The 17,079-nt window shown below is 54.1% G+C and overlaps 1 protein-coding gene across 3 annotated transcripts; it reads right to left on the bottom strand.

Annotated features, from left to right (window-relative positions):
- Positions 1 to 202: 202 nt before the first annotated feature.
- MAPK15 (mitogen-activated protein kinase 15) lies at positions 203 to 15,593 on the bottom strand. Of its 3 annotated transcripts, XM_060776060.2 has the most exons (14): positions 15,148 to 15,581; positions 14,961 to 15,059; positions 14,791 to 14,820; positions 13,891 to 13,981; positions 13,629 to 13,759; positions 10,514 to 10,677; positions 8,764 to 8,903; positions 7,838 to 7,895; positions 7,588 to 7,725; positions 7,356 to 7,461; positions 3,941 to 4,094; positions 3,230 to 3,369; positions 1,004 to 1,126; positions 203 to 854 (listed from the first exon to the last, which is right to left on the bottom strand). In XM_060776060.2, exons 1-14 carry the CDS (start codon positions 15,226 to 15,228, stop codon positions 657 to 659), a joined length of 1,653 nt encoding a protein of 550 aa, XP_060632043.2. In that variant the 5' UTR covers positions 15,229 to 15,581; the 3' UTR covers positions 203 to 656. The 3 variants fall into 3 exon arrangements, with proteins under 3 accessions (XP_060632043.2, XP_067323285.1, XP_067323284.1); XM_067467183.1 differs by lacking the exons at positions 203 to 854; positions 1,004 to 1,126 and having other exon boundaries at positions 2,758 to 3,369; positions 15,148 to 15,590; XM_067467184.1 differs by lacking the exons at positions 203 to 854; positions 1,004 to 1,126; positions 14,791 to 14,820 and having other exon boundaries at positions 2,756 to 3,369; positions 15,148 to 15,593.
- Between the last annotated feature and the right edge of the window lie 1,486 nt (positions 15,594 to 17,079).

The raw sequence follows: 17,079 nt of genomic DNA on the forward strand, positions 1-17,079 counted from the left end.
GTTGATTTTTCGTCGTGCTTTATTGTAAACTGTCTTTTACATGTTGTACACCGCCGTGAGTCGCCCTAGGGCTGAGAACGGCGGTCAACAAATGCAGCAAATAAAATAAATAAATAAATAAATAAGAATGATCCATGATGATGGGTGTTGTAGTTTACCCACTTCTTATGCCTTTTAAGCGAATCCACTCTTAAAATCCAAATCCCAAACATGAATCCTGTTTTATTGTTCTTGTTACAAAAGATCGAACCCGGGCATTGCCGGCACCAAAGGGGGTTGATCCCAAAATCCTGGCCGTTCTCTGCACCGATGGAGCCTGCCTGGGCAAGGTGGCCCAACCCTGCCCTCCAGAGAAGGACGACGAGGGGGAGGAGGAGGCATAGCCCGGCCCTTGCCCTCCACAGCAGAGAGAGAGAGAGAGAGAGCAAGGAAGGCACCCGCTGGAAGGCTGGTTGTGTTCGGAAGTCTTCCAAGAGCAAAGACCTGTGCACGGGCAGCGGCTTTCCCTGGCATGAGCTGGCCAGAGCCCCCGGAAGCCCCTCTGGCTTGCTGCCTGCCTCTCTCCTGCCAATGATGCTGCCCCCCTCCCCCTAGGGAGAGGCCGCATTGCGTGGGAGGGACACCCCACTCACCCACTCCTCCGGGCTGGCTGGGCGCTACGGGCAAACCCTGGCCAGGGGCAGGCCCAGGAGGGCGGACTGGCAGATGGTGCCGTAGGACTGGGAGTAGCTGCCCAGGCAGGCTTTGGGGTCCCCCGCCGCGCCCACGTTGGCCGTCCCCTGGAAGAGCTTCTTGCAAGGCTGCTTCGGGAGGGGGGCCGCCCCTCGGCCGAGAGACTCGGAGCGCCTCGCGTTCTGCAAGGCAACAACGGAAAAGTCTGCCGGTGAGAACAGGAAGGCAAAGAAGGGCCACTGCCTCAGCCCCCCCCCCCTTGGTGTGGTGAGCATAGTTGCAGCCCCAGGCCCACCCTCCCCCCCCACCCCCCCACCCCCGCTTTGCTCACCTCCCCTGGCGGAGGGGGCTCCTTGCGCATCAGAGGCTGGTGGAGGGCCAGCTGGTGGGCCTGCGCAGAGAGCGAGAAGGGGGGCCGGGGGGCCAGCAGACCCCCCTCAAAGCCGTGGGGTGCCTGTGGAGAGAGTGCAGGCTGAGAGTGACCCCCTTCTCAGGGAGAGAGGGACACTCTGCCCCAAAGAGCCCCACAGCAGCACAAACAAGGCAGGGCACCCAGGTATTGGGGTGACTTCCAAGGCTCCGTGCCGACACCGAGCAGCCCCCCCCCCTCTGATCCCCACTCGATGAGACTGACACACACACACACACACACACATTGTGACACTCTCCTCATGCACCCAGCCCCAAGGAGCCCCACAGCAGCACAAACAAGGCAGGGTACCCCGGCCATGTGGTGACTTCCAAGGCTCCGTGTCACCACGGAGCAGCCCTCTGAGGGGGAGTGTGCCCTACCAGACACCCCCCCCCCTCTGATCCCCACTCGATGAGACTGACACACACACACACACACACACAACGTGACACTCCTCTCATGCACCCAGCCCCAAGGAGCCCCACAGCAGCACAAACAAGGTAGGGTACCCCAGGCATGTGGGGACTTCCAAGGCTCCGTGCCGCCACTGAGCACCCCCTGAGGGGGAGGGTGCCCTACCAGCCCCCCCCTCTGATCCCCACTTGATGAGACTGACACACACACACACACACACACATCATGACACTCTCCTCATGCACCAAGCCCCAAGGAGCCCCACAGCAGCACAAACAAGGCAGGCTACCCCGGCCATGTGGGGACTTCCAAGGCTCCGTGCCGCCACTAAGCACCCCCTGAGGGGGAGGGTGCCCTACCAGCCCCCCCTCTGATCCCCACTTGATGAGACTGACACACACACACACACACAACGTGACACTCTCCTCATGCACCCAGCCCCAAGGAGCCCCACAGCAGCACAAACAAGGTAGGGTACCCTGGCCATGTGGGGACTTCCAAGGCTCCGTGTCGCCACTGAGCACCCCCTGAGGAGGAGGTGCCCTACCAGCCCCCCCCCTGATCCCCACTCGATGAGACTGACACACACACACACAACGTGACACTCTCCTCATGCACCCAGCCCCAAGGAGCCCCACAGCAGCACAAACAAGGCAGGGTACCCCGGCCATGTGGGGACTTCCAAGGCTCCGTGCCGCCACTGAGCAGACCCCTGAGGGGGAGGGTGCCCTACCGCCCCCCCCCTCTGATCCCCACTCGATGAGACTGACACACACACACACACACACACACAACGTGACACTCTCCTCATGCACCCAGCCCCAAGGAGCCCCACAGCAGCACAAACAAGGCAGGGCACAAGTCTTGGGGTGACTTCCAAGGCTCCGTGCTGCCACTGAGCACCCCCTGAGGAGAAGGGTGCCCTACCACCACCACCCCCTCTGATCCCCACTCGATGAGACTGACACACACACAACGTGACACTCTCCTCATGCACCCAGCCCCAAGGAGCCCCACAGCAGCACAAACAAGGAAGAGTTCCCCGGCCATGTGGGGACTTCCAAGGCTCCGTGCCGCCACTGAGCACCCCCTGAGGAGGAGGGTGCCCTACCAGCCCCCCCGACCCCCCCCCCCCCGATGAGACTGACACACAACACACGCAACGTGACACTCTCCTCATGCACCCAGCCCCAAGGAGCCCCACAGCAGCACAAACAAGGCAGGGTACCCCAACCATGTGGGGACTTCCAAGGCTCCATGTCGCCACTAAGCACCCCCTGAGGAGGAGGGTGCCCTACCAGACCCCCCCCTGATCCCCACTCGATGAGACTGACACACACACACACAACGTGACACTCTCCTCATGCACCCAGCACAGTCCTATTTCTGGGGGCACAACGGGGCTGCAAGGGGGCACGTGAGGCTAGTCCCCTTCCAAGCTGTGTTATGGGACAGTCCTACTGAGTTGGGCACGGGCCAAATCCTCCCCATCCAATGACAATAACTGTTCAGGTACCATCTTGGCATCTCTACTGGGCTGGGAGCCCAACGGCCAGAGGAGGGGCCTTGCTCAGCCCCCCCCCCCCTTGGTGGCAACTGGAGCTGAGGGTCGGGGTCAGAGGGGGAGTGCAGCGCTGGCCCTGGCCGACAGCGGAGGTGTGAGGGCCCGCTCAGTGACCACTGCCACTTGCCTCCCACCTGCAAGGCATGTCCTGCGAAGGGGCTACTCACGCCTTGGGGGGCGGGATGGGCACTCGCGGGGGGGCAGGACCCCCGCCTCCTCCCTCTCCGCCCAAGCGCAGCGCCCGCCGTTGTCTCTTGCTGCCGTGCCTGCACAAGGAGCGGGGCAGAGCGGTTCCTGGGCAGGCCTCCTGCGGAAGGAAAGGGGCAGGAAGAGAGGGGAGGGAGGTCGTTCAGTGAGGGAGACCCCGAGGGTCATCCAGCCAACAAGACAGGAGGGCCAGCTGCCGAATCTCTGGCGGAATACAGTGGAATGGACTCCTGGGAGTCGGGTGGCGCCTCCTTCTCTGGGGCCCTTAAACAGAAGCTGGAGGACCATCTGCCAGGAGGGCTTTGATTGTGCCTTCCCATATGGCGGAAAGGGGGGGGCCTGGGGGTCTTTTCCAACTCTAGGATTCTGTGAGAAGACTCTGGATGGAGATGGTGCTTTGGCTGGAGGTTGTGCATTGGGACTGGGTTCAGTGGCTCAATGGGACCACACATGCCATGAAGGCCCTCCCCAAGCCCCCCCCTCCCCCCCAATGAGGCTCCTGCCCCACACCCTCCCTTTGTGTGGCCCCTGAGGGGAGGATCCAGCTCACAGGACTCTTGGTCGGCAGGGTCTCCGGGTGGGAAGCGCCCAATGTACTCTGCGCACCAACCTCAATGCACAGCCCTTTGCCCCCACTTCCCCAGAGAGAGAAGGAAGGGGCCCAAACGTACCTTGGGATGCTGCTGCAGGGGAGGCCTTTGCCCTGGGGGCTTCCTGGGCCTCTGGGGGGGCTGGGCAGGGATCCTCCTGCGACTGAGGGCGGTGGAGCTGCTGCTGATGCTCCTGCTTCTGCTTCTGGTTCTGGGCCTTCTTCTCCAGGATCATCTGTGGAAAAAGAGGAAGACCTGCTTGCACTACGGGTGAAGCAGCCAAGGAGGGGCTCCCCAAAAGGATGTGAGAAGCCCACCGCCCCAGGGAGGACTGCTGCCTTTCCGAGCAGGATTCAGGCTGTTTTTGCTGGGGGGTGGGTGGGTGTTGGGTTGCCTGGCCATGTTCCAGAAGCATTCCCTCCTGACGTTTCACCCACCTCTATGGCTAAAGACACCCTCAGAGGTTGAGGGCTCTGTTGGCAAGTGGGGTGTAAATATATCTGTTAGGGATTCCTCATCTTTGGAAGAGGAAGGGGAGCAGGGAAGAGCTCAGGAACTGGAGGGAAAAGAAGAATCAAGACGATGAGGGTTTGAAAGTGCCCACATTTCTAGAGACGAAAAGAGACAGAGCACAGACGGTGTTCAGCTAGGATAGCTGCTAAAAACGCTGAGCTAATTGGGAGACACCCCTAGCACCTCCTGCATGGGGAATTCAGGACTATAAATCAGGAGGAGGAAAGGGAGCAGAGAAGTGCTCAGGAATTGGAGGGAGAAGAAAAATCAAGACGATGAGGGTTTGAAAGTGCCCACATTTCTAGAGACGAAAAGAGACAGAGCACAGATGGTGTTCAGCTAGGATAGCTGCTATAAACGCTGAGCTAATTGGGAGACTCCCTAGCACCTCCTGCATGGGGAATTCAGGGCTATAAATCAGGAGGAGGAAGAGGAGCAGAGAAGTGCTCAGGAATTGGAGAGTGAAGAAGAATCAGACGATGAGGTTTTACAAGTGCCCACATTTCTAGAGACGACAAGAGACAGAGCACAGACGGCGTTCACCTAGGATAGCTGCTATAAACTCTGAGCTAATTGGGAGACTCCCTAGCACCTCCTGCGTGAGGAATTCAGGGCTATAAATCAGGAGCAGTCAGCTTTGGCTGGTAACAACGACCCTGACACTGACGTTTTCACTCCAATGGAATCTGCTTTGTGTCTGCTGCTAAGGACTTAGTTTATTGCCCGTTGTCTGATGGGAGACTGGTGTTTCTTTTGGGACTTTGTAAGAGACTTTAATTTGTGTCTGGATTAAGACTTCCTTGCTTTCCTTTGCACTTTTCAATTATATTTGCTTATCCTTTGTGTTCACTGAAGTAAAGCATTTCCTCTTTTACGTTCAACATTATCTAAAGGTTGTTTTTGAAGGGCAACGCAGGACACTATCAATCCCTACGGAAAGATGTCCAGGGGGGGAGAAAGGGCTCTTGAATGTTGCCATTGGCCACTTCGATTAATGGCCTAGCAGTTTCAAGGCCTATCTTCTTACTGCCTGGGGAATCCTTTTTTGGGAGGTGATTATTTATCTCCTTTCCTCAACCAGGGCACTTCAGCCCACAGCCTTTGAGAATGGGGCCCGGCCCTTCTCTCACGCTGCTCACTGAGGAGCAAATACCAGGGAGTCACCCCACACCGCTCCACCTCAACTCCCACCCCCTTCATGCCCCCCCCCCAAAGCCTCTCTCACCAGGCCAGCCTCTCTCCCCCTCCCCAACCAGATGGGACATGGCCTTGCCCTCCAGGAACTTCCCCCCCCCCCCGACACATTCAACACATTTCCTGGCAGGGAGTGGTCTTAAAGGTCTTTAGGGAGTCACAAGAAGGCTCAGACCACCACCCGTGGCTCACCAGGCACCCTCCCTTTCACTTGAGCCCTCCCCAAAGTTGCTTGAGAAAGGAGGTACGAAGCCTCAGAGCAAGGCAGCCCCCCCCCCCCGGAAAGGGAACAGGGGGTTCATGTAGGGGGCAGCAAGGGGAGCCTGGGGGTGGCCGGGAGCATCTATCTGGACGCGGCCCCTCCACTACCCACCAGGCCAGGCGTTATGTCGATGGAGAGGCCGGAGAAGACCACCCCTGGTGCAGAGAGACGCTGTGCCCAAGCTGCCTGCCAGAAGGGCTGAGCTGAGCAGAGGGGCTTCTTCCTCCTGGAGCCCCTCCACCAAATATTGGATGGCAAACCACTAGGCCAGGCCTGGGCCAACTTCGGACTCCCTCCAGGTGTTTTGGACTTCCCGGAAATCCCAGCCAGCATACCGGCTGTGGGAATTGTGGGTGTTATGTCCAAAGCCGCTGGAGTTTGCCCAGGTCTGCATGGGGCCTTGGAGACCCACCCCTCCTGCTTGGGTTCTAGATCAGTGGTTCTCAACCTGAGGTCCCCAGATGTTTTTGGCCTTCAACTCCCAGAAATCCTAACAGCTGGTAAACTGGTTGAGATTTCTGGGAGTTGTAGGCCAAAAACATCTGGGGACCCCAGGTTGAGAACCACTGTTCTAGATGCACTGACGGCCTGTCACTCAATTTCAGTGGAGGCTGGGGTCCAAGGCGATATTCTTCAAGACAAAGGAGGAGGCTCTCAGCCCTAAGGGACCCCAACCGGGGGTTCCTCAGAGTCCTACCTCAGAGAAGCAACTCCAGGCACCCACCTGCCCCTTGAAGGGCTCAAGGACAAGGCCCTCTTTGCCCCTCTTTGCAGTCCTCTGAGGGGGTGCCAAGCAGGGGCAAAAGGAGGCTGTGCCTTTAAGAGATCTCCCTTGGGGGGGGGGGCAGCCCTATGACACACCAGGCCCCAGGTGACAAAGGGAGCGCAAAGGGGCTTCTCTTGGAGCATGCAAGGAATCAGTTCATGTGTGTGTGTGTGCAACTGCATGAAGCTGATTGGTTGGGCAATGCTGAGCCTGGGACTTTTGGTTACTGTTACGATTTTGTTCAGGCTTGAGCTATGCAGATGCTGAGAGAGAGACAGTAAAGAGAGAAGCAGAAAGAGATTGGAGTTTGGAGTGTGTTTTGCTTCATGAGCTGCTGAAGGAGTCCAAAGACTCTTTCAAATCTCTCATAAAAGGACATTATGTGAGTTGATGCATCTGATGACATTGTACGTCTGTTGTTCTGAAGTATGAATAGCAAACTACTTGTGGTATATTTTCTTTCTCTGGCAAGGCAGTGTATGGACCAATCAAATGTGAACTTTGTTCATTCGTTCAGTCATCTCCGACTCTTTGTGACCTCATGGACCAGCCCACGCCAGAGCTCCCTGTCGGCCGTCACCACCCCCAGCTCCTTCAAGGTCAGTCCAGTCACTTCAAGGATGCCATCCATCCATCTTGCCCTTGGTCGGCCCCTCTTCCTTTTACCTTCCACTTTCCCCAGCATCATTGTCTTCTCTAGGCTTTGCTGTCTCTACACGTGAACTACACGTGGTTTATTTTCTATTATGCCACAGCTTTACCTCGTAGAGCTTATTGCGGTACTCGGCCACGGAGAGCTGCACGTCGTCGTCCAGCGGAAGGACCACGCTGCCACGGAGGGAAGGCTCTCTGGCCAGAGAGTGGAACCTGCCAACGGAACGTCCACCGTGAGAGGCTCAGGAGAAGGGACCCTTCCTTCCTCCCCCAGCCCACCCACCCCCACACCTCCAACTGGGGCATCTGCTGGGTATTTTCACCCAGGCTCTGCTCTACCTTCTCACGTAGGGGTGCTCCAGCGCCTCTTCTGCCGTCGGCCGCTTCTCAGGGTTGAAGGCCAGGAGCTGCTTGAGAAGGTCCAGGGCTTGCGGGGGCGTGGAGGGCGGGAGGAGCTCCTCAAAGGTCACCCGCTGCCTGCAGTTGGGCGGAAGGGGCAGCACCGCCGGTCAGCCTGCACCCCAAAGCCAGCCCCATTCAGCCCCCAAAACATGCCCCCTCCCTCCCTGCCTCCCAGGAGAGGACTCACTGGCCACTCAGGCGGCTGATGATGGACGCTCTGTAGTCCGAATGGAAGGCGGCCACATCTGCACGAGAAAGACAGCTGCTCAAGGCCTTTCTTTTCTCAAGGAGGAAATCCCTGACACAAGGCTCTAGGACAGTGGTTCTCAACCTGGGGTCCCCAGATGTTTTTGGCCTACAACTCCCAGAGATCCCAGCCAGTTTACCAGCTGTTAGGATTCCTGGGAGTTGAAGGCCACAACATCTGGGGACCCAAAGGTTGAGAACCGCTGCTCTAGGAGAGCCAAAGCGGAGACTCACACACACACACACACACACACACACACACCACCTTTGGTGACTCTCCAACCCCACAGTGGAGAAAAGTAGCCCAGAAGTCTTTCTCCACAAAGGGACCCCCAGTCCTGCCTCTCTTGACCCCCTTCCCTGCCTAGGAGCCCCTCGGATGTGGCCAGCCCAGCCCTGGGTCAAGGAAGGTGTGCAGACATGGACCAGCCTTCCCGGAAGCGGAGGACAGGGCTGGCCAGCACTGACCGCTTCCTCAGCTGTGAGGCCAGTGCTCTCAAGCAAGGGCCCGACCTCTTCTGGTGTCTCCAGATTGCGCATGTGCGCAAATAAGGGATCCACCCAGAACCAAGTTCTTGCATCAACCTTCACAGCGACAGGATGGGAAAGGTGCGTGTGTGTCACCATTTTACAGCACTGGGCAAAACATGACAACATGTGACAGCAGTAAATGCAACCCAAGAACCAGCAGAGAACACGACTGCTCTGGACACGCACTGGTCCCAAGGGCACAGCAGATAGGCCGATTTGGAGATGGGGGAGGAGGAGGGCTTGGTGAGGAGGAGAAGACACCAGGGGAGGGGTCCCCCCCATCCTTGCTTCTCAGGGCACACCCAACCCCCCCAAACAAGACTATCCCCAGCTCACCTTCTGGGGAGGGGGCCGGAACCACCCGCAGGATCTGCTCAATCTGGTTGATGGTGGAGGAGCCGGGAAAGAGGGGCTTCCCCAGGAGCATCTCCCCCAGGATGCAGCCGATGCTCCACATGTCCACCCCTTTGGTGTAGCTGCAAGGATGGAAGGACAGGCACCCCGGTGGGTGGGTGTGGGGAGGGGGGCTACAGACACCCCTCACTCCCCCCCCCAAGGGGTCGAGGACATTGGTACAGAAGCCCCCTCCTCTTTGGCAGTGAGGGGTAAGCGTCCTTTTGGTAAGAGAACAACACAAGTCCCAGCAAGCCATCTCTGCTCAGCTCACCCAAGACACCATAGAATCATAGAATCCTAGAATCCTAGAGTTGGAAGAGACCTCCTGGGCCATCATCCAGTCCAACCCCGTTCTGCCAAGAAGCAGGAATATTGCATTCAAATCACCCCTGACAGATGGCCATCCAGCCTCTGTTTAAAAGCTTCCAAAGAAGGAGCCTCCACCACACTCCGGGGCAGAGAGTTCCACTGCTGAACAGCTCTCACGGTCAGAAAGTTCTTCCTCATGTTCAGATGGAATCTCCTTTCTTGTAGAATCCTAGAGTTGGAAGAGACCTCCTGGGCCATCATCCAGTCCAACCCCGTTCTGCCAAGAAGCAGGAATATTCCATTCAAATCACCCCTGACAGATGGCCATCCAGTCTCTGCTTCAAAGCTTGCAAAAAAAGGAGCCTCCACCACACTCTGGGGCAGAGAGTTCCACTGCTGAACGGCTCTCACAGTCAGGAAGTTCTTCCTCATGTTCAGATGGAATCTCCTCTCTTGTAGTTTGAAGCCATTGTTCCATTGCGTCCTAGTCTCCAAGGAAGCAGAAAACAAGCTTGCTCCCTCCTCCTCCCTGTGGCTTCCTCTCACATATTTATACATGGCTATCATATCCCCTCTCAGCCTTCTCTTCTTCAGGCTAAACATGCCCAGCTCCTTAAGCCGCTCCTCATAGGGCTTGTTCTCCAGACCCTTGATCATTTGAGTCGCCCTCCTCTGGACACATTCCAGCTTAGAGTCAATATCTCTCTTGAATTGTGGTGCCCAGAATTGGACACAATATTCCAGGTAAAGTGGTCTAACCAAAGCGGAAGAGAGCATGGGGAGCAGGACTTCCCTAGATCTAGACACTAGGCTCCTATTGATGCAGGCCCCAAGAGGTGCAGCAGGTTGGCCCCACAAATTCCCCCAAAAGACCTGGCCCCAGGGAGGATCCAGACCCGCCGTGAAGGACCCTTGGTGCCCCACTGACCTTGCCCTCCTCCTTCCCACCCTGCATGAGGAGAGGAGATTCCATCTGAACATGAGGAAGAACTTCCTGACTGTGAGAGCCGTTCAGCAGTGGAACTCTCTGCCCCGAGTGTGGTGGAGGCTCCTTCTTTGGAAGCTTTTAAGCAGAGGCTGGATAGCCATCTGTCAGGGGTGATTTGAATGCAATATTCCTGCTTCTTGGCAGAATGGGGTTGGGCTGGATGACCCATGAGGTCTCTTCCAACTCTTTGATTCTATGATTCTATGAGACAGGCCTCTCTCTGGTTTCAAAGGCAAGGAAGGAAGTGGCCAAGCCCCCCATCTCTTCTCCCTCCTTGGTGGGGGTGGCCTCTGCCACGTCTCTGCCACCGCTGGGATCCTCCGCACCGATGGGCCCCAGCCTCCCCCATCCCCGCTTTGCTTGCCCCAAGGGTCCAGACTTGGCCCGCTCTACCTGTGGGAGGCCAGCAGGATCTCTGGGGCCCGGTACCAGCGGGTGGCAACGTACTTGGTGAGCGGGGGGCCGCTTTGAGGGTGGTGGGCTTGGCGCAGGGAGCGGGCCAGCCCAAAGTCGCACAGCTTCACAAAGCAGTCGGCGTCCAGCAGGACGTTGGAAGGCTGCGAGCACAAAGGCGGTCAAGGTGAGCGAGCGGGCTTGGAGGGGGCGTCCTCCAACAACCCTTGAGCCGGGCGGACTCTTCGCTTGCTTGGTGTGTTGCTTTCAAAGACGTACACTTTAATATGTATATTTGTAGTGTTTTTGCAATATTGATGTGTTTAATTGTTCTGTAACCTGCTTCAATCCAGGACAAGATCAAGGTAGGAAATAAAATAATAATAATAATAATAATAATAACAATAATAATAATAATAATAATAATAATAATAGGGTTGTTGTAGGTTTTTTTCGGGCTATATGGCCACGTTCTGGAGGCATTCTCTCCTGACGTTTCGCCTGCAAACTGTGCCAACAAAGCCAGAATGGATGCCCAAAGAACTTCTAACTGTGCTAAGACACAAAAGAGACATGCACAAGAAGTGGAAAAAGGGAGAAATCATCAAAGAGGAATTCAAACAAATAGCCAATACCTGTACGGAAAAGGTCCGCAAGGCTAAAGCACAAAACGAGCTCAGGCTTGCCAGGGACATTAAAAATAATAAAAAGGGATTCTTTTCTTATGTCATTGATTCTATGATTCTAAGAGTTGGAAGAGACCTCCTGGGCCATCACCCAGTCCAACCCCATTCTGCCAAGAAGCAGGAATAGTGCATTCAAAGCACCCCTGACAGATGGCCATCCTGCCTCTGCTTCAAAGCCTCCAAAGAAGGAGCCTCCACCACACAGAGAGTTCCACTGCTGAACGGCTCTCACAGTCAGGAGAATCATAGAATCAAAGAGTTGGAAGACACCTCATGGGCCATCCAGTCCACCCCCATTCTGCCAAGAAGCAGGAATATTGGGTTGTTGTAGTTTTTCGGGATATATGGCCATGTTCTAGAGGCATTCTCTCCTGACGTTTCGCCTGCATCTATGGCGAGCATCCTCAGAGGTTGGGAGGTCTGTTGGAACTAGGAAAAAGGGTTTATACATCTGTGGAATGGTCAGGGTGGGACAAAGGACTCTTGTCTGCTGGAGCTAGGTGTGAATGTTTCAACTTGATTAGCATTTGATTGCCTGGCAGTGGCTGGAGCAAACTTTTGTTGAGAGGTGATTAGATGTCCTTGTGTTTCCTCTCTGTTGTTGTGCAGAGACGACACAAACAAAGACATATAATCACCTCTCAATGAAAGTTTGCTCCAGGCACTGTCAGGCCATTATATGCTAATCAAAGTGGTCAGTTGAAACATTCACCCCCTAGCTCCAGCAGACAAAAGTCCTTTGTCCCACCCTGGTCATTCCACAGATATATAAACCCATTTTCCTATTTCCAACAGACCTCACTCCCTCTGAGGATGCTTGCCATAGATGAGGCGAAACGTCAGGAGAAAATGCCTCTAGAACATGGCCATATAACCCAGAAAAACCTACAACAAAGTAACAAACAAACAATCAAACAAACAAAATACTTGTAGTCTTTTTGCAGTGTTTGTGTGTTTTAATTCTTCTGTAACCCTCCTCAAGCCAGGAGGAGATCCGGGTAAGAAATAAAATTATTATTATTATTATTATTATGGCCAGGATCACTGTGCTGCTGTGAGTTTTCCAGGCTGTATGGCCATGTGTGGGGTGCAGTTAGCACAGTGAGTTAAACCACCAGCTACGGAAAATCTTGCTCATCAGGAGGTCAGCAGTTCAAGTTGTGGGTCAGGGTGAGCTCCTGCTGTCAGCCCTAGCTTCTGCTTACCTAGCAGTTTGAAAACAGCTATGTCAGCTCCACTGGCTGCCGATCCAGTTCCGAGCACAATTCAAAGTGCTGGTTTTGACCTATAAAAACCTATACGGTTCTGACCCAGCGTACCTGTCCAAATGTATCTCCTTCTAAATCCCACATTAGAGTTTAAGATTTTTTTGGAGATGCCCTGCTCTCGAGCCCACCTTTATCACAAACGCACTTGGCGGGGACAAGGGACAAGGCCTTCTCGGTGGTGGCTCCCCCTGTGGAATTAACTCCCCAGGGAAATTAGGTCATCTTCATCCCTCCTCTCCTTTAGAATGAAGCTGCCCTTAATCCTCCTCTCCAGGGGGTTGAGAAGGGCGGGGTACAAATATCCAAAATAATAAATAAATAAAGATGTGAGTAGATAAATAGGTACCCCTTTGATGGGGAGGTGAAAGGCGCCCCTGAAGACATGCCGGCAATAAATAAATACTGTATTTTCATTGTTGTTAACTGTTTATGTATGCTGTAATCGGCTCTAAATCCGCTGTGAGAAATAGAGTGGAATATAAATAAAGTATATTATTATTATTATTATTATTATTATTATTCCAGAAGCATTCTCTCCTGAGGTTTCACCCACATCTGAGAAACCCCACTTGCCTAGTTTCCAACAGACCTCACAACCTCAGGATGCCTGCCACAGATGTGGGTGAAACATCAGGAGAGAATGCTTCTGGAACATGGCCTGGCATCCCAGAAAACTGTTCATGTGTTTTGAAATGTATAATGTAGATTTCAAAGTGTGTTTGTATGTTTAAAAATGCAATGCTATGTGCCGATTGTAATTCCTGTGTGGAAAGGGTTAACTGAACCATGAAGAGAATTGGCATTCCTAGAGAGGTCATAAATCTTAGTGCAGAGAGCAAACTCTGGAATGCAGGAGGTGTGGACTAGTGCTGATAGTAGCATGTTCTGTGTTCGCGATGTAGCTGCCGAATGGAGAGGAAGCTTTTACGATGTGCTTAGCTTCTAATGTAAATACTTGTACAATCAATTAGTTTATAGCCTAAAGGAGACTGTGATCGATGTGTTTCCTTGCCTTGCTGTGCGGAGATGCCACTGATAAAAACTCACAGCAACCCATTGTTATTATTCCCAGGCTGGACCGCTTGCTGCAGGGATACAGCCCTGAGCTCATTGAAGGTGAACCAGGGCATGCCATACAGGTGCATCCAGAAACCCGCCTACCTTCTGGTCCCTGTGGATGACGTCCCCCGAATGGATGTACTTGGTGGCCTTCAGCAGCTGGTACAGGATGTAGCACTTGTGGATGTCCTTCAGCAGGTTGCCCTTCTTGATCACGGCGTGGAGGTCCGTCTCTGGGCAGGGAGGGGAGGAAGGGATGTCATGGGGGTCGGCAGTAGGACACCACCTTCTCCTCAGAATAGGATGGGGAGCTCCACCACTCCCCTTTGTGGGAAGGGCCCTCGTTTCCCGTTTCAGGGCTCACCCATGGACTCAAAGACCAGGTAAATGTCCTTGTCGTTCTGCGCCCGGATGACATTCAGGAGCTTGATGATGTTGGGGTGCGCCCCGAACTCCTGCAGGGAACCACAAGCAAAGCCTGCTGGCGACAATGGGAAGGAAGGGCTTCTCCTGGGGAAAGGGTTGTTTCTGGGGCTATGCTGATGATCGTGCCATCACCACCCAAGCAGGGAACTTTGAGATGGTTGAACAGAAGCTCTCCGAAGCTCTAGGTCCTCTTACGGCCTATTACAGGGAAAACCAGCTTGCACCATCAATGCTTAACATCTGCACAAATGACCAGCCACTGCCAGAAGGGACAGAGAGTTTCATCTATGCTGACGATCGTGCCATCACCACCCAAGCAGGGAGTTTTGAGATGGTTGAACAGAAGCTCTCCGAAGCTCTAGGTCCTCTTACGGCCTATTACAGGGAAAAACAGCTTGCACCATCAATGCTTAACATTTGCACAAATGACCAGCCACTGCCAGAACAGACAGAGAGTTTCCACTATGCTGATGATCGTGCCATCACTGCTCAAGCAGGGAGCGTTGAGATGGTTGAACAGAAGCTCTCCAAAGCTCTAGGTGCCCTTACTGGCTATGACAGGGAAAACCAGCTTGCACCACCAATGCTTATCATTTGCACAAGTCTGCATCTGCACTCATCTTTGCGCCTAGAAATACAAAGTCTGTCACGGCCTCCACATGGCTCTATAGCCCGAAAAAACCTACAAGAACCTAATAATAATAATAATAATAATAATAATAATAATAATGTGTCTCTATTAGGAGGGTTCTAAACCAAAAGGAAAGAGCAATCAACAACCAGAGAGAGGAGCAGCTCCCCCTGGCGCCCGTGTCAGGAAAGGCATGGCGGTGCTCACCTGGAGGAAGGCGATCTCCCGGAAGGTCCTCTGCATTCAGGAGAGAAGGGAAGAGGGGGCGGGGCGTGAGGCGGGCACACAGGCCCCGCCCCCTTTTACCCCTTCCCGAATTGCGCGCATGCGCAGAAGGAGGCGGCTCCTCTTTCCCCTCCCTGCTTTCCCTTCCTGACCTGGGCGTCGGTGCGGTTGCGGAAGGCGTCGAAGATCTTCTTGACGGCCACGGCGGCGCCGGTCTTGCGGTCCCGCGCGCGCCACACGATCCCGTAGGCCTGGCAGGGAGGGAGGGAGGGAAAATGAGGGGGGGTCCTGCCTGGGGGACCCCTCCCCACTCCCTCCCTCCCTCGTTCACGGACTCACCCCCTTCCCGAGGCGCCGCTTGACCTCGTAGCGCCTCGCCACGGCCTCCTCCACCTCCACTGCCGCCGCCTCAGCACTCATGGCCGAAGAAAGAGAGAGACAGACAGAGAGGGACCTGTTGGCCGACGTTGCCTTGGAGACGCAGGGAGCCAATCGCGCGCGCCGGGGGCGGGGCCGGGAGCACCAGGAGGACACGCCCCCTGCTCTCTCGCTCGTGAGGCCTAGTCTTCCCTGAGAGGCAGAGGGAGGCCACGCCCCCTGCTCGCTCGCCCTCGGCCCCAAAATGGCGCCATTGGGCCTAGTCTTCCCTAGACAGTGAGGGAGAGAGATAGAGCGAGATATTACATAGATAGATTAGATACATAGATGAGAGAGAGAGAGATGACAGAGAGAGATTAGATACATAGATTAGATAGATGAGAGAGAGATAGATTAGATAGATGAGAGAGAGAGGGGGACCTGTTGGCCGCCGTTGCCTTGGAAACGCAGGGAACCAATCGCGCGCAACGGGGGCGGGGCCGGGAGCGCCAGGAGGCCACGCCCCCTGCTCGCTCTCTCGCTCGCCCTCGGCCCCAAGATGGCGCTTTTGGGCCGAGTCTTCCCTCAGGCGCGGAGGGAGGGAGGGAGGGAGGCCACGCCCCTGCTCGCTCGCCCTCGGCCTCAAGGTGGCGCCATTGGGCCTAGCCTTCCCTAGACACTGAGGGAGAGAGAGAGAGAGAGAGAGCGAGAGATTACATAGATTAGATAGATGAGAGATGAGAGAGATTAGATACATAGATTAGATAGATGAGAGAGAGATAGATGAGAGATATTAGAGATAGATGAGAGAGTGCGAGACTAGATAGATAGATTAGATAGATGAGAGAGATAGATTAGATAGATAGATGAGAGAGAGAGAGACATGAGAGAGAGAGAGATTAGATAGATAGATGAGAGAGAGATTAGATAGATGAGAGAGAGAGATTAGATAGATAGATAGATGACAGAGAGAGAGATTAGATAGATAGATGAGAGATTAGATAGATGAGAGAGAGAGAGAGACATGAGAAAGAGAGAGATTAGATAGATGAGAGAGAGAGAGATGAGAGAGATAGATTAGATAGATGAGAGAGAGAGAGACATGAGAGATAGATTAGAGAGAGATAGAGATTAGAGACATGAGAGAGAGAGAGACATGAGAGAGAGAGAGATTAGATAGATAGATTAGATAGATGAGAGAGAGACACGAGAGAGATAGATTAGATAGATAGATGAGAGAGAGAGAGAGATTAGATAGATGAGAGAGAGAGGGGCATGAGAGAGAGAGAGATTAGATAGATTAGAGAGAGAGACATGAGAGAGAGAGAGAGAGATTAGATAGATGAGAGAGAGAGACATGAGAGAGAGAGAGATTAGATAAATGAGAGAGAGAGATTAGATAGATAGATGAGGGAGAGAGATAGATTAGATAGATGAGAGAGAGACATGAGAAAGAGAGATTAGATAGATGAGAGAGAGAGAGACATGAGAGAGAGATTAGATAGATAGATGAGAGATTAGATAGATAGATGAGAGAGAGATTAGATAGATGAGAGAGATAGATTAGATAGATAGATGAGAGAGAGAGAGAGAGAGAGAGAGACATGAGAAAGAGAGTGATTAGATAGAGAGATGAGAGAGAGTGAGAGATTACATAGATAAATAGATAGGAGAGGGAGGGAGACAGGTGTAGAAACAGAGAGGGAGGGAGATCAATGTGTAGGCCTCAAGGAGGCGCCATTGGGCCTAGTCTTCCCTGAGGCGCGAAGGAAGGCCACGCCCCCTACTCGCTCTCCCTCCCTCCCTCCTCTCATAGAATCCTAGAGTTGGAAGAGACCTCCTGGGCCATCATCCAGTCCAACCCCATTCTGCCAAGAAGCAGGAATATTGCATTCAAAGCACCCCTGACAGATG

Source organism: Anolis sagrei, chromosome 4, assembly GCF_037176765.1.
Source record: "Anolis sagrei isolate rAnoSag1 chromosome 4, rAnoSag1.mat, whole genome shotgun sequence".
NCBI classification, from domain to species: Eukaryota; Metazoa; Chordata; class Lepidosauria; order Squamata; family Dactyloidae; genus Anolis; species Anolis sagrei.

What these genes read in the sequence shown, in the direction of transcription:
- MAPK15 (XM_067467183.1), bottom strand. Translation starts at nt 15,228, where the DNA reads ATGAGTGCTGAGGCGGCGGCAGTGGAGGTGGAGGAGGCCGTGGCGAGG. An exon ending in GCAACCGCACCGACGCCCAG is followed by an intron (nt 14,821 to 14,960) that starts GTCAGGAAGGGA and finishes TCCTGAATGCAG; the next exon opens with AGGACCTTCCGGGAGATCGC. An exon ending in GAGCACCCCTACGTGAGAAG is followed by an intron (nt 7,462 to 7,587) that starts GTAGAGCAGAGC and finishes TTCCGTTGGCAG; the next exon opens with GTTCCACTCTCTGGCCAGAG.